Source organism: Phaeodactylum tricornutum, chromosome 6 (assembly GCF_000150955.2).
Source record: "Phaeodactylum tricornutum CCAP 1055/1 chromosome 6, whole genome shotgun sequence".
In the NCBI taxonomy this organism is placed as follows: domain Eukaryota; phylum Bacillariophyta; class Bacillariophyceae; order Surirellales; family Neidiaceae; genus Phaeodactylum; species Phaeodactylum tricornutum.
The window spans coordinates 8,735-22,778 of record NC_011674.1 but is presented as its reverse complement, the minus strand read 5'-3'; the positions used below and the strand labels follow the sequence as shown (position 1 = coordinate 22,778).

At 45.3% G+C, this 14,044-nt stretch overlaps 6 protein-coding genes across 6 annotated transcripts; 4 read left to right on the top strand and 2 right to left on the bottom strand.

Moving 5' to 3' along the window:
• Nucleotides 1-23: 23 nt before the first annotated feature.
• On the bottom strand, nucleotides 24-548 carry PHATRDRAFT_34636 (predicted protein; the record flags this gene model as incomplete). The annotated part of the gene is made up of 1 exon (XM_002179083.1): nucleotides 24-548. One exon carries the CDS (start codon nucleotides 546-548, stop codon nucleotides 24-26), a length of 525 nt encoding a protein of 174 aa, XP_002179119.1.
• A 510-nt stretch (nucleotides 549-1,058) lies between these two features.
• PHATRDRAFT_19552 (predicted protein) lies at nucleotides 1,059-2,908 on the top strand (the record flags this gene model as incomplete). The annotated part of the gene is made up of 2 exons (XM_002179307.1): nucleotides 1,059-1,208; nucleotides 1,364-2,908. The coding sequence occupies exons 1-2, from the start codon at nucleotides 1,164-1,166 to the stop codon at nucleotides 2,906-2,908; spliced, it is 1,590 nt and encodes a 529-aa protein (XP_002179343.1). The 5' UTR covers nucleotides 1,059-1,163.
• Nucleotides 2,909-4,099: 1,191 nt separating this feature from the next.
• On the bottom strand, nucleotides 4,100-6,598 carry PHATRDRAFT_45037 (predicted protein). Its single transcript, XM_002179082.1, has one exon. It carries the CDS (start codon nucleotides 6,466-6,468, stop codon nucleotides 4,144-4,146), a length of 2,325 nt encoding a protein of 774 aa, XP_002179118.1. The 5' UTR covers nucleotides 6,469-6,598; the 3' UTR covers nucleotides 4,100-4,143.
• Nucleotides 6,599-7,311: 713 nt separating this feature from the next.
• Nucleotides 7,312-9,444, top strand: PHATRDRAFT_34633 (predicted protein; the record flags this gene model as incomplete). The annotated part of the gene is made up of 1 exon (XM_002179306.1): nucleotides 7,312-9,444. The coding sequence occupies one exon, from the start codon at nucleotides 7,312-7,314 to the stop codon at nucleotides 9,442-9,444; it is 2,133 nt and encodes a 710-aa protein (XP_002179342.1).
• A 1,690-nt stretch (nucleotides 9,445-11,134) lies between these two features.
• Nucleotides 11,135-11,914, top strand: PHATRDRAFT_34632 (predicted protein; the record flags this gene model as incomplete). The annotated part of the gene is made up of 1 exon (XM_002179305.1): nucleotides 11,135-11,914. One exon carries the CDS (start codon nucleotides 11,135-11,137, stop codon nucleotides 11,912-11,914), a length of 780 nt encoding a protein of 259 aa, XP_002179341.1.
• Nucleotides 11,915-12,514: 600 nt separating this feature from the next.
• PHATRDRAFT_34631 (predicted protein) lies at nucleotides 12,515-13,399 on the top strand (the record flags this gene model as incomplete). The annotated part of the gene is made up of 1 exon (XM_002179304.1): nucleotides 12,515-13,399. One exon carries the CDS (start codon nucleotides 12,515-12,517, stop codon nucleotides 13,397-13,399), a length of 885 nt encoding a protein of 294 aa, XP_002179340.1.
• Between the last annotated feature and the right edge of the window lie 645 nt (nucleotides 13,400-14,044).

The window sequence follows — 14,044 nt, the reverse complement described above, 5'->3', positions numbered from 1 at the left end:
AAGTGCTGCCTTTTGATTGCTGGTTACAACGCTATAGTACCCCTCAAATTGACAGTAGCTCTCCGTGCTTCCGCCTGCTGTTGTTCGTATTGTTCACGTAGGAAAATCTTTTCCGTTTCGACATCCATTAACCGTTGTTTGAGATACTCATTGTCGTTCTCTATTCTTTTCAGTTTCCTCTCCAAGTTGCGAACAATATCGCTCAGCTCTTGTTTCCAAGCAGCAGCGTCAGTGTTGGCATATACCCTTACTTTTCCTGCGAGCTTGATGTAAGCAACCGTGCATAGGAGCAATGTTGCAGATATTGCCAAACTACCAATGAGTATCATGCGGAGTTTCTTGGTACCGCTTACTTTCCTTATGTAGCTGTGGTGATTGGAACGCACCGACCTCTGTTGGGGTGAAAGCGTAAATACCGAAGATTCAACGGGCGACATCGTAGTTGCATTCATGCGATAGGATACCTCGGTTCCGTCGGGAACTGTTGCCGAAGAGGGCAAGGCGTGGTCATACCGGGACATCAGTGATCCTGTACCTCCACCCACCATTTTACTGGCATGACTGTCTAAAGTTGCTATAGCGTGGAATCTATAATGACCGGGACGTCTCAGTATCACGGATATCGCTAGCCCTAGTTTTTTTGTGCACGGAATGAATACGACGACGACAAGCAACTCAACATCCACTCTTCAGCTATGCCGAGACGCTGAAAGCCGTAGACCGTAATGAAATGGTGAGCTTCGCGTAGTGGCCTCAACTCTTTTCGTTCGTTGTTTTCTTTTCCAAGCAACGCCCAAAGTTTCGAAACGAAAATCCCAAGGGAATGTTCGTTTTACAGTCAACGGAATTACGCACAAAGGAAGAAAAGGCATTTCACGATGACCGAGATGTAACGTTTTCTTGGTAACTGTAAATAACGGATAAGTAGATATACATAGGATGCGAGAGATGGATATGGTCGATGGCCAGACGATGGCCGGACGAAGACAGACAGTCTTTTCCACCACGCAAAATCTTTGATCTTCGGGCCATGGGAGACCGAGCCTCATCTCAAGCAACAAGGTCCAACAGGCATAGGAGTACTCTGGGAAATCGGATCACCGGAAGCGAAATAAACTAACCACGTTTGAGCGAACTTGGGTCTGGACGTGCAGATTTCTACCATGCTCGTTTTGTTCGAAACGCCGGCGGGTTATTCGTTGTTCAAGGTACGTCAACTTGGGGTGGATTTCGATAGTGAACGATCTCTGTCATCCACTTTGAACACCTCTGGATGCGGACGTATCGTCCCGCGGAACGATCATCACTCACACCGTGCCACAAATACAACGATGTCTAAATCAATGATGGACCACTCTTCTAGGTCACGGATGAGAAAAAGTTGAAAAAGACGGACGCCGATGATATTCATGACACGTTTTTTTCCGATTTTGGCAAGGCTAGCAAATTCTTGGAAATGGTGTCGTTCAAGCCTTTTGCCGACACTGCCGATGCCGTATCAGCCGCCTCCGCTATGGTTGAAGGCAAGGTGAGTAAGTCGCTCACCAGTTTTCTAAAAAAGAAACTAAAAAAGTCCAACGACTTGAGCGTAGCCGTCGCCGACAAGGCAATCGCGGCCCCACTCAAAGAGTCAGTTCGTGATGACCTCAAAATTGTGCACGACAGCAAATCGCAGGAAATATTTCGTGGCATCCGTGCGCACATGGATGAATTGCTTACCAACGACGATTCAAACGTAACCAAAGAAGATTTGCGCGCGATGCAGCTTGGTCTCTCTCATTCACTGTCGCGGTACAAGCTCAAATTTTCCGCCGACAAGGTGGATACCATGGTCATCCAAGCCGTGGGCTTGCTGGACGAACTTGACAAAGAAATTAACACATATGCCATGCGTGTCAAGGAATGGTATGGTTGGCACTTTCCTGAGTTGCAAGGGCTCGTTGGCGACAATGCCAAGTACTCAAAACTAGTTCTTAAGGCCGGTATGCGACCTACTTTCAAAAACTACGATTTGAGTGATATTCTGGAAGAAGAAGACGTTGAAGCTGCAGTAAAGGAGGCTGCTGAAATTAGCATGGGCACCGAAATTGCTGACTTTGATATTCTCAACATTCAGTCTCTGGCTGATCAAGTACTGAGCATGACGGAGTATCGGTCGCAACTATATGAGTATCTCAAGAATCGTATGAACGCTATTGCACCCAATTTGACCATTCTTGTCGGTGAATTGGTTGGTGCCCGCTTGATTTCGCATGCTGGATCGTTGATGAATCTTGCTAAACAACCGGCCAGCACAGTACAAATCCTTGGTGCCGAAAAGGCACTCTTTCGCGCTTTAAAAACGAAACACGATACTCCGAAATACGGCTTGATCTATCATGCCTCACTGATAGGACAGGCAGCACCAAAGAACAAGGGAAAAATCTCGCGCGTACTGGCTGCTAAGGCGTCTTTGGCCATTCGGGTTGATGCGCTGTCAGATGAAACCGCTGATCAGCTTGACACGACGATTGGTTTCGAAGGCCGCGCCAAAGTAGAAGCCCGGCTTCGACAATTGGAAGGGGGAGTCTTCGTGACCAACGGTAATGTATCAGCATCCAAGACAGCCAGGTACGATCCTGTGGCGGCCAAGACGGCCGCTGCTGCTCCTGCCTACAACGATTCTAGTGACATGGTATTGGACGTGGGGACAAATGGAAGTAAGACGGACGAGAATGCGACAAAGAAAAAAAAGAAAGATAAGAAAAAATCAGACAATGGAGATGAAGAATCACCGAAGAAAAAGTCAAAAAAGGACAAGAAGCGGAAGGCTGAAGCTGTCGACGACGAAGAACAGGATGATGACGAAGCGAAAAAGTCAGCGAAAAAGGCCAAGAAAGACAAGAAAAAGAGGAAGTCACAAGAATGAGTCGCGCTTCTGCCATAGACCGTTGCTCTCTTGTTTAAACTATATTACCCCTAGTGTTGTTTGTATATACAACAACTAGAGTGTATTGCTTGATTCTCATCCTTTTCTGCGAGAAGCTTGCCGACGTGGAGCACACCTTTGAGACAAACTGACATTTTTTAGTGTTGTTAGTTTCGTCATGATAGAGAGAACAAGCAATTTGTTTGTCTCGCCGACAGCTTCCTCGTTTCCGATTTTTGTTCCATTAAATACATGTTGTCCTACCGACTTCGCCATTTAATGAACGAGGTTGAGATGGAAAAGAACAAAGTCGTAATAGCTGTCGGCAACCAATATTTGACTTTTGCTGAACCTCCTTCCTTACTATTGCATCATCAACCATCTCTAGCATTAACAGCAAGGTATTGAGGTTTTGTACCCATTCTTACGTTCACTGTCTATTCCTCTCGCTACTTTTTGTTGCGCTTCTGAGAATATGGGTTTTTCAGTGTACGTTTGGTTTGAAAAACGGCAATGGCCACACGATCGCTCTTTGAAAAGTTGTTTGGAGATTGCAGGCTTCACTTTGGCGATATGGGAAGAAATATTAACGGCTACTCGGTAGTCACAGTTTAGTGTTTACCTTCTGAAGAGCATCTTGTAAACCACCATTGATTCAACAACTTTGTTCTCTGTTCTTCACCAGACTTTTACATCCCGACAACCGTGAAGTCGGTCAAAAACTGGGCCTGGCAACTGCTCTCATGTTTACCTTGCCGCTTGTGACCTTTTTCGTAGCCCAGTACTTCTTTCGACACAAAAGTGAGCCTGATAACTGGGCAGGGGGTGCTGCAATTCTGATGACAAACATTATCATAAGTGGATACTGCTACGTGGCTTTCAAAGAGGACAGCGACAAGACAGCGGATGAACGAGACGAAGCTGGACCACGAGTCGGTATTTATAAACAACGAACCGATTGATCAACGAAGAATCGAGAGTGCTTGATGAAGTCGAACAACGGAGGGGGCTTCTAATGCGTTGAAACGTCCCATTGATTTGGGATTTGCCTGAGCAAAGGTTGGGGTGTCTTTCTTGGTGTTTTTTTAAAACTAAACCCAGAAAAGCATATATGCCTGCCTATTGAGAGACAAGACTCTAATAAAACTGGATAAAATCGCTTTCGCTCGGTAACTAACTTGCGACTGCGCTATTAATTAATCTGATTTTATTACATTAAAAGTATCAATTCTCATTCAAAAAGATGCCATAGATTCCAATGGATAATCATTAGGTCCCGCAATTGGTTCTGGATTCATCTTGTAGTTTTCCGGAATGAGAACAGACTCAATGTCGCTGTCGCTGTCACTATTGCCATCATCTGGAAGAGATCGACTGGCGTTCCATCCAAGCTGTGCTTTTTCTTTTGGTGAAAGAATTGTGCCATTGGATAAGCCTTGGGTACGATGTCCAATAGGTCCATCTCGTACAGAACGAACACTATGTTCCGGTCGGAGCTGTAGAATAGACTTGTCGTTGGTCAACCGGTTCGCCAGGGACGAATCTGCACCAAGAAATATACTGCTGTCGTCATCACTACTGGACGCAGCTGTGGATACATGTGACTCTGGCGTCAATGTCGTCTTCCATGATCTCTGTTCCTTGGAGACCGAAGCTGCAGACAATGTGAGCTTGGAGCCCGGGGAAGAAACCAAACTTTTTTGTGATGGCGAATCGGAGTTTGTAAACGGTAACCTCCTCCCCGACATTTCACTTTCTTCTTCATCATCAGGCCATGACTCTCCAATTTTGCTTTCGCCTCCCAAACCCAATGAGCTTTTCGCAGAGCAAACGGACCTAGTTTGCGCTATCTGCAGCTTGTAGTGCTCGCTTACAAGAGAAAGGTCGTCTTCGTCTTCGTCTGAAAAAATGAGGAACTCACCGTTGGCTTTTTTGGAACGCTCGGTGGTGACCACCATGCGAGAGGGTGATGAAGTGCTCGATACACTTGGTGTATTCTCGTTAACGATGTTCGCATCGATCATGTTTCCATCTTCAATCCCATCTATAACACTCCACATGCCGTGGCGAGATTGAACAGTTTCTATATCCTCATCATCATCGTCCTCATACGCATTCTTAAAACGTTGGTTGTCTTTGAGTGAGGTGTGAATTCCATGCATATACGAAGGTGCGATTGAATAGTTCTGATCGTCGACGATTGAATCAATAACTGTACCGCTATCGACGTATGAGTAGACCGACGTCGTTTCGCTTCCCGCGCAATCATCGGAGGTATCTTGCGGAACGCCTCGATCTGTAAAACTGGAATTATCGTACCCGGTTGGGTCCGTAGGATCAACGTCGTTTCGAGAGCTGGGTACTGTTCCACCAGACTTGGAATGTTGCAAGCGGGATGTGGTATTTCGGCAGCAGCAAAGGTAAATGAGAATGGCGGACAATAAAATAATGCCGAACCCCGCACCGGCGAATACAGCAATCCACAGCGCGCTCCATTCAAAATCAAGAAGCTTGTCCTTTTCTGATTCGTTGGAAGCATCCTGATCGTTTCCAGAAGTAGGGTTTGCCCCTTCCAAGTTCAGATCGGATGGCAGCCCAACGTAAAGCTGGTAAGTCTGCTGTAGGACCGGGTCATCCGAAGCCTTCAAAAGCCCCAAGTAACGTTGCAGCGGTTCGTCATCGAAGCTCTTGCGTATCAGCCGCGAGACGGAATTTGCTTGAATCAGATCAACATCAGCGACGGTTACAACGCCATTGATTGCGTATGTTTCTACGATTGCGCCATCATCGAGCTGAGTGGAGTCTGCCAACACAAGAAGAACATCAACCTGCTCGACAAAGCCATCCTGTCCGTAAAGAGCATCCAGCTCGCGCTGAATGTGAACGGACGTCGTCTCTTGCAGTGCGACCAGGTCGAATTGAGCTACCAGACGCCTTTGACGTCGTAGAGCGCCGGGTAGTACAAAGTAAGATACGAGGACCGTATCAAATTCGACACTGTTACTGGTTATTGGATCTTCTGTCGCCGGTTCCAAGGAAGAAGCAGACGACTCAAACGGAGTCGGTAAGGGAGAAATCGTCGACGCAAGAGCAGTCGGTGTCGTCGTCGTATGCGGACTCGCGAAAGGAGTCAGGAAGTCGTCAGTAAAAGCCTCGAGAGCCCGAGCTGTAGTTAGTCCAGAATGACCGTGCTCTAACTCCCAGAGAAGACAAGGTTCCAATTCGTTGGGAAGGAAAGCAATCGAAGAAAGCAGAATGACAATGCCTTGACACACCAAAGGCTTGTTATCAGGATCAAGCCAATCAATGTACCATTCGCAGGTTTCCTTGTCGCAACCGACGGTCGGGTCGTCACTACGCACAAGGTCAGGATTGTCGCAATGCCAAATACTGTCCCCGGGACAGGAAGAATCGTGGTCATCTTGGATTCGACGGTGAACCCAACGTTCGTCCGTTGATTGTGTTGCAGTGACGGATGGCAAATTCCAACAAAAGGCGCACAGAATCCACGAAAAGGAAACTATGATAACGGCAAAGGTGTCCCGGCGGTAAGTGTCCATGGTGACCAATGAGTAGACGCTAAATGGTTCCGTATAGTCAAAATGATTGACCTATGAGTCCGATTCCGGACACGGCAAGCAGTATCGAGTACCACCGGTACGGGAAGAGGTGGCAACTAGAGTGGAGCACCTCTCCGCGGTTTGGGTCTCTGGCATGCCATTCCGGAGCGCCCTTTTCCACGCTCTTGCAAAACGACATATATACGTTGTACTTCGTACCGTTGAAAATCTTGGTAGAGAGGAGTCACACGAGTATAAGGGTTTAGGAAAGGGCTTTTGAATTTTGGAGGGAAAATATGTCTAACAGCCAATAGGCACTGTATTCTGACGAGAACGGGGCTCATGCATGTAAACGACTCGAAAATTCGAAGACATATTCCAAAAAAATCCATGTGGAAGAAAGCTATATTTAACCGAAATTTCTCCACGCGATTCCACTCTTCGAGCAACCCTTCCCGAGTATTTCCTACTGACGACTGACTGCGTGTCGCATCTCGGGAGCCGCTTCACAATTTGCCGGAAAGGACCATATCTACGGTACTACTACTAAATAAAACTCGTTAGAGCACTCCCTACAGTAAAATAACGAGTTGGAAATTAATCTGCCCCACAGCGCCCCACTTGCCCAAAATCTGCCCCCTCTAAGTAAAATATTGTCTATGTCTTGTGACGCTCTTGGATAAGATGATGTGTTTTTATTGAGTCCCATGAAACTGAGTAGATTTGGGTGCTAATGATTGTCTGAACGGGAAAGGATCAATTTTCAATTTTCGACACAAGATTTCTCTTTCATGTTCCTGTTAACAAAATTGATTGACTATGAGTTTCATTGCAACAAAGACCATGGCAAAAAGCATCCCTAAGAGCTGGGGTGAACGTCACTTCCAGCTAACGGAAGAAACAGAGCGCTACAGAGTTGCACAGGTAGAAGCATTTATTTTGGAGCACAACCTTGACTCGTCGGTTCAACTTCAACTGACAACAACTTGCCGAGGCACAAAAGAGGGTTCGCCTACACTGCCAAGCTACCACAATTGTTTCGAGAATATTTGTGCGTTTTCAGGCTTAATTGGCGACTATCAAACCTCATGCCTCTTTGATAGGAAGCTCTGCCCACGAAACCCCTATCCTGCCATTCCCGAGACAATTGCCATGTATTACCGTTGGAAAGCTGGCAAAAAGGGAGCACTTTTGTACGACAGTAATAAACTTCCAGTGGAAAACGCAACTGTGAACAAGGTGGCTGGAGCCACTTATGTGAAGTGTACTGGAGAGTGGAACTCTCCTTCGGGTTTGGAAAAGGCTCGCGCAGCTTTTAGCAATCTTCATATGTTATACGACAACCTCAGAGGTGTATACCAACACAGTTGTCCCAACTGCTGCCATTTGAACCCAAAATTTTCTGCGAACAATGTTGACGCAGGAGACGTTGGTATTTGGAAATCATGCAATAGACATGCAAGTAAGCCACTCCTGATTCCACATGGAAATGCTGCTACAGCAAAAGTTTCTGTTGATGCGTTTAACAGTATCAAAGCAATTCTTGAATCGACGCATGTGGTGAAAGGGAATGTCCAGCTTAATCCAAGTCAGGTTTGGCAGCTACAACAATATCTGATTAATTCAGGTGACTTGTACAATCAACAGACATACACTATTATGATTGTGGGAATAAAACTTTTTCTTCGAGCAGAGGAAGTTCTGTCGATGAAAATGGAAGATTTTGAAATGATCTATGCAGTCATCCACGACAATTCCGTCAGGTCGCTTGCAGTCAAGATCAAAGGGAAGAGTGACTCCAAGCCTGTACTATTGAAGATTTGGAAAGATGACGAAAATCCTGAGTTCTGCCCTGTTAGAATTTTATTTTGCTACTTGAAGGCTACTGGTATTAAAAGTGGATATTTATTTCCTTCATGGTTTACTCTAAAGGCAGGCATACATGACAAGGGAAACCATGGACATTATTGCAATCATATTAGCTACAATGATTGGCTGAACCGTATGAAGACTGTTCTGTGCAAGACCTTTCCAAAGGATTTCAACTATGATGTTGGCTTTTGTGTTGGCACCCATACTCTTTGTAAGACAGCATACCTGTTTGCGATCTGGGGAGTTTTGCGTATGTGGACATCTTCTGATCCGGGAAAACCCCTTTCCGACATAACATATGCACAAATTTTGCTGTCGGCCCGGCATGCTTCTGTGGCACATGCATGCTTGTACGTACAGGACTCATTCACCCTCTTTGACCTTGTGCAGGAGGAGCAATACCAAGAATCACAGCGCGTTTCCCCATGGAAGTCTATCCTTATTGTTCAAACACAAGCAGCCATTGGCATTGTTGCCCATTCTCGCATAAATCAACAAGAAACAGTTGCAAAGCAGGCAGATTGGTATTTCCAAAAGGAAGTTGTCATGGCCAATGGATTTCCATTCACTAGGTACTATGCCATGGCCTGTCGTGCAAAGCCAAACCTGAATTTGCAGGAGCAATTTGATGCTCTGATTGGGCATGCTATGGCAAGCAAGGCTGATAGGCTTGAAGCTCGCCGCCTGAACACACTCATTATCAGGGATTCCGCAAGGGTGGCATCACTTGGAGTGTCGGTAGACACCATGGCTGGCCCTTCAGTTGCACCGGTTCAGATAAGTCGAAAACGCATCAGGGCTGTCAGTGGTGGTACGGATGATCTTGCGCGACACCGTGCCAGCTGTGGCCAATTGGAGGTTGCTGGTAGCTCAAAGAAAGCTCTCTTTCAGGAGCTGTTTGAAGTGCACAGCATCTTCACAACTCGACAAAGCAGTCTTGTCGACGGAGCTAGACGCTGGGCCAGGAATCGCAGCAATACTTACTGCATCATGAAAGATTGCATTGTGAATTGCTTTGATGGAGATGCGGAATCCTACTTTTCGAGCCTGCCAACAAAGCTTGCCATCACGAAACACACCTGCACTTGCTCAGATCGAAAGTAAATCGACAAAGAAAACCGAAATCGGACCACGCAAAATTTCACCTTAAAATTCTAAGAAATTGTACTGAAAAACAGTATGAAGCTTGTATTTGTCATGCATCTACAGTGGTGTCCACCAAACAACCATGGGAATATACAGCTGCAAAAACAAAGGACGGCGCGCCGCTGCGAAATTTGCTGCTCACGTCTTAAATTCGATAAGATCGAAGTCGTCGTTCTGACGGTGAGTTCTGTGCGTTGAAGCTACTGTACAAAAGATCTTGAGGCGACGGTAGAATGCCTATTGTTAATTTGGTTGATCACGAGTTTGTATGACGTCATGAAATGTCGTAAAAAATGTGCCCAAACGCCCCACACGACGTAATAGCACCTTACCTCACAGCAAACTACACTCATGTTGCGTCCACAGACCATGGAAAAAATTTGTCACAGTAAATGCAACATTCAAGGCTGTGCAAACCATGGGAAGGATGATCCTGCATACACAAATTTGTTTATATTTGGGAGGCCAATAGCAATGTACTCGTGATTGCCGACAACTCCTCCTCGGGCCGCAGTTTGCTGCGCGTCGAAATTGCACACCGATCTAAAACGGGCTACAAGGCACCCAAGAGAGACGCTGGAAAAGGAAAACTTGCATGGTCTCTATAAGATGGGAATGTTCAAATTAGTGTTTTAGTTAAGGGAAATATGCGAAAGAAGCCACAATTTCGATTTGCCTTACTGTTACAATTAGCTACTCACAAGCAACTCATAGTTGGCTGCGTACCGTCAGCAACATCATGGCTGCCTCCGTTAAAAACTTGTTGGACAAGACGAGAGCTCTGGCAATAGTGTGTTGCTTTAGCAGTAGTATTGCACCACTTACTAGGGCGTTTACGACAATCTAACGTTCGAGTGCATTCAATCGCTAGATTATAGTTTACATTGCGCGTATAATCTATACTGTTTCCTGCTTGTTGGAAACCATACTAAAGCCGTGGGACTTGACGTATGAAAATGAATGTGGTGAGATCCAATGTTAGAATTGGAGTTCTTGCCAATCTCACGTAATTCTGTGTAGAGAGATTCGTTCTATCCCTTTTGAAATGTAAATGCTGCTTTCGTGAACCCTTTTTTTGATTCAGGCTCCTTTCACATATTGACCTTGACTAATGTACCGCGACACTTGGGTTTCTTGGTTAGGTTCATCCGTCGCTTGGGTCATAAGGAAGAGTTGTCCACGTATGACGAAACATGAATTCGTATACATATGAAAAGTCTCTCCACTTCTGTCACCTAAATTTGTTAATAAGTAACATAGTGCTGAATGGATTCTTACAGTCAAATCAGTCGAGTCAAAAAGTGTACAAACGCGGGAAACCACACACGGTCAAGGGTCACTGAGCTGTAGGAGCACGCCAGACAGTTTGAATATTCGAACATCGGGGTGAAAAAACTCTTGACTCATCATAAATACCGAATTTCTATTGGATGTCAACGTTTACATTTGACGTCACTACGACGACACTGACCGTTATATCATCTCCTCGATAGATTCACAGTAACTGGCAGACACACGAATCCGCAACCCGCGCTGTGATAATTTCCGTGTGTAAGCTATTGTTGCGTTGCGCATATTCTGGAAAAGGTAGCTTCAACATTCCGCTAGAGTCTCGCTTTTGTTCTTACTGTTAATCTCCGGTACCGTAATGAGTTTCTCCAAGGAAACCACAAGCACATCGTCGGCCGCGAACGACGCCAGCGTATTCGAATCTAGCAGGGTCTCAGAAGACGATGACGTTTCTTCTGAAGAAGACGACACCTTGCTTCCAATGAATCACATTTCAAATATGCAAAAGAAATCGGATAGTATTCGATACGATGAATATCAAAGCTTTTTGTCACGGTCCGAGCGCGCTCACGAGAAGCCCGATAAGCCACCTACGGCGGACGAGCTCAGACAGCGAAAAGTGAAATTTCCATCAGAACCGGAAGAGCTTCTTACGATATTCGAATTTGAGCCTTTGAACGCTGATGAAAAATATGCGGTATACATGCAGCATGAGGACTTCTCTCGAGTAGACAAAGACATGGAACTTCTTGCTTTTCGATGGGAAAACCACGTTTCTGGTCGAATAATCTTGGATGAAGACGTTGCGACGATCCGCGGTCTGGAAGAACGTTTTAAAAACACAGGACGCGGAAAGGCCATGGCTGTCCACGAGAAAGCCGTGCTTGAGGAGATTCATAGCCAAAAAGTTGAGGGCAAAAACTCAGTAAAAGATCTGGATTGGGAACGAATCCGTCAAGCGTCGCTCCGTACCTCGAAGCAACGAATCGATTATGCAGTCCAGCTAGCCAAGGAGGACGAAGAAGCGAGAGTTCAGGCCTGGATACCTAAGCAGCAGCAAAAGCTATTTTCAGCAGCAACGAAAGACGACAAGAAGAAAAAAAAGAAAGGATTTCTTGGTTTGTTCGGAAGGAAATGAAGACATATTTTAGTATTTTTGCTAGAATGAATCTGGCTATCAATAGATGGTGTAGAGGAAGAAAGTAGATTCCGGTTTTATAGTCAAAATCAGTTTTTGGTTGATTACCTCGCCATTTATGATCACCAACAGTGGTGGTTTGACGACATCGCTGATTAAAATTCATGTGAGAGTTTTGGACTGAAAGTGAATCATGGACTGCTTAAGCGACCCTTCGAGGACAAGAAAGGCCAGGCTTTCTCAGCGCATACATTCATAATCCAAAACATCTCAACGTCTTTGTTTCATTTTCTATTTGATACTCTACCTGTTTCCGTTTTACTTCGCTTACAGTTAATGTGAAGGAAGGTATATTTTTCAAAGGCTACCCTGATTACCATTATGTTAGTAAAAATATTGACCGTTGGTCAGAGAACGCATTCCACGTGGAGACGAACGAACCGAAATTGACTGCCAGTAGCACGCTAACTGTAAGTTGGGTAAAAATTAGCAATACACACAAAGATTCAAATACGGGCCATCGTCAAAGGAGTAGCGAAAGGGAGAGAATAATTTTCAGTTGGCCCCCTGTGTCCTAATCCTTTTCTACTCTTGATCATCATGAATCGTCAACGACAAGAACAATACCAGCAGCAAATTGTAGCTTTACCCGATGCTCATGAACTCCCAGCTTTACTTGTTCGGGGAGTCACTAATTTCGCCCGTCGCCATAGGTACATAAGCGGGGCGTATATTCTTGGTTTGATCTCCCTACTACTAATTGGAAGTGGTGCGAAGTTATCACTGCAACAGACCCGAGAGTACACTAAGCTTATGAAAACCATAGATTTGCAAGCGGAGTTCGATGCAAGCAACGAATACTGGAAAGCGCGTAACGCGTACCATGGTACGAAGGGATGGTTCACCTGTGACGAGCTCTGCCAGCGAAACAAAGCTCGCATGGTAAAAGCCGAGACAGTCTTAGGCGAGATTAGACGAGAAGGCCAAGCCAGGATGAGTGACGCAAAGGCGGTTGCTGGCTTGTGGAGCGAGATCGGCGTGGGAGAAGTCAAGGACTCCTTTTGGCAATATTTTTATTCTGGCAAGCAGTTTGCGAGAAGACAGTCTATGTGGGATGCCCTCTTCATTGGAATTCGCCAAATTGGGCGAAGTCGAGATGAGTCCTGGATCGAGTACGCCTTCAAAATTCTTATGCAGGTGCTTATCAATTTTTCCCTGGGTCTCTTGATGGCACTCGGAATGTTTGTGTTCGGCCTATGGGCCATAGTTCGGTCTTATCAACCTAGCCCTCTTGTTGCCGTTGCTTTTTTTGTCGCTGCAGCATGTGGAGCTTTTGCTTTTGTTGCCACTTACCTCATGGCTATTTACGGTGCATCAGCCGCCAGTATATACGGCGTATTCAAATTGGCAGAGACAAGTGCTCGTGCTAGAATTGCTGAGCAACAACGAAACACTCATGTACATGGCCATGTACATAATGACTAGCTCTTTCTTCAAACTACTAAGAATATGCTTGACACAAACAGAAGTCGAAAATTCGATAAATTAGGAACACTACAGGGAGGTAAATTTTTGAGGAAATTCACAATTCCGGCCTCAATAAAGCCACAAAATCACTAATATGGCCAACATCAAGATTTACTAATTGTACGTAACAAAGGTGCAGTGCTGCTGGTTTCTAAGTTTTAACAATATTGCGCACCATAGATCCTAGATCATTCAAGTATGTAGAGGTCATATTTGCTACTAGTTTTTGAGATGCTAGATTGGACACATTCAAGGATTGTTGTGGCCAGCAATGGAAGGTGTTCTCCAAACAACGCAGGCATCTTGAGAGATGACCCGTTGATAAATCTTTACAAAAAGTGGCTCAAGAATGTAACTTTCAAATTTAATAATGTGTGTGTCAAGAACAATCCATAGGTTGGTTGGAGTTGACCATGGCAATGGAGAATATGTTTTCGCCATAGAGTATGGTGTGTCCAACTTTAGCAAAACCAAGTTCAAACAAGATGAAAGGGAGGTACATGTCAAGTTTAGCAGTGTGGATACTACTGATGAGTTTGGCTTTGGTAGAGGAAGAGAATATGGTGGGTTGCAACTTGGCTTTGAATGCTATGGCACCCCCAG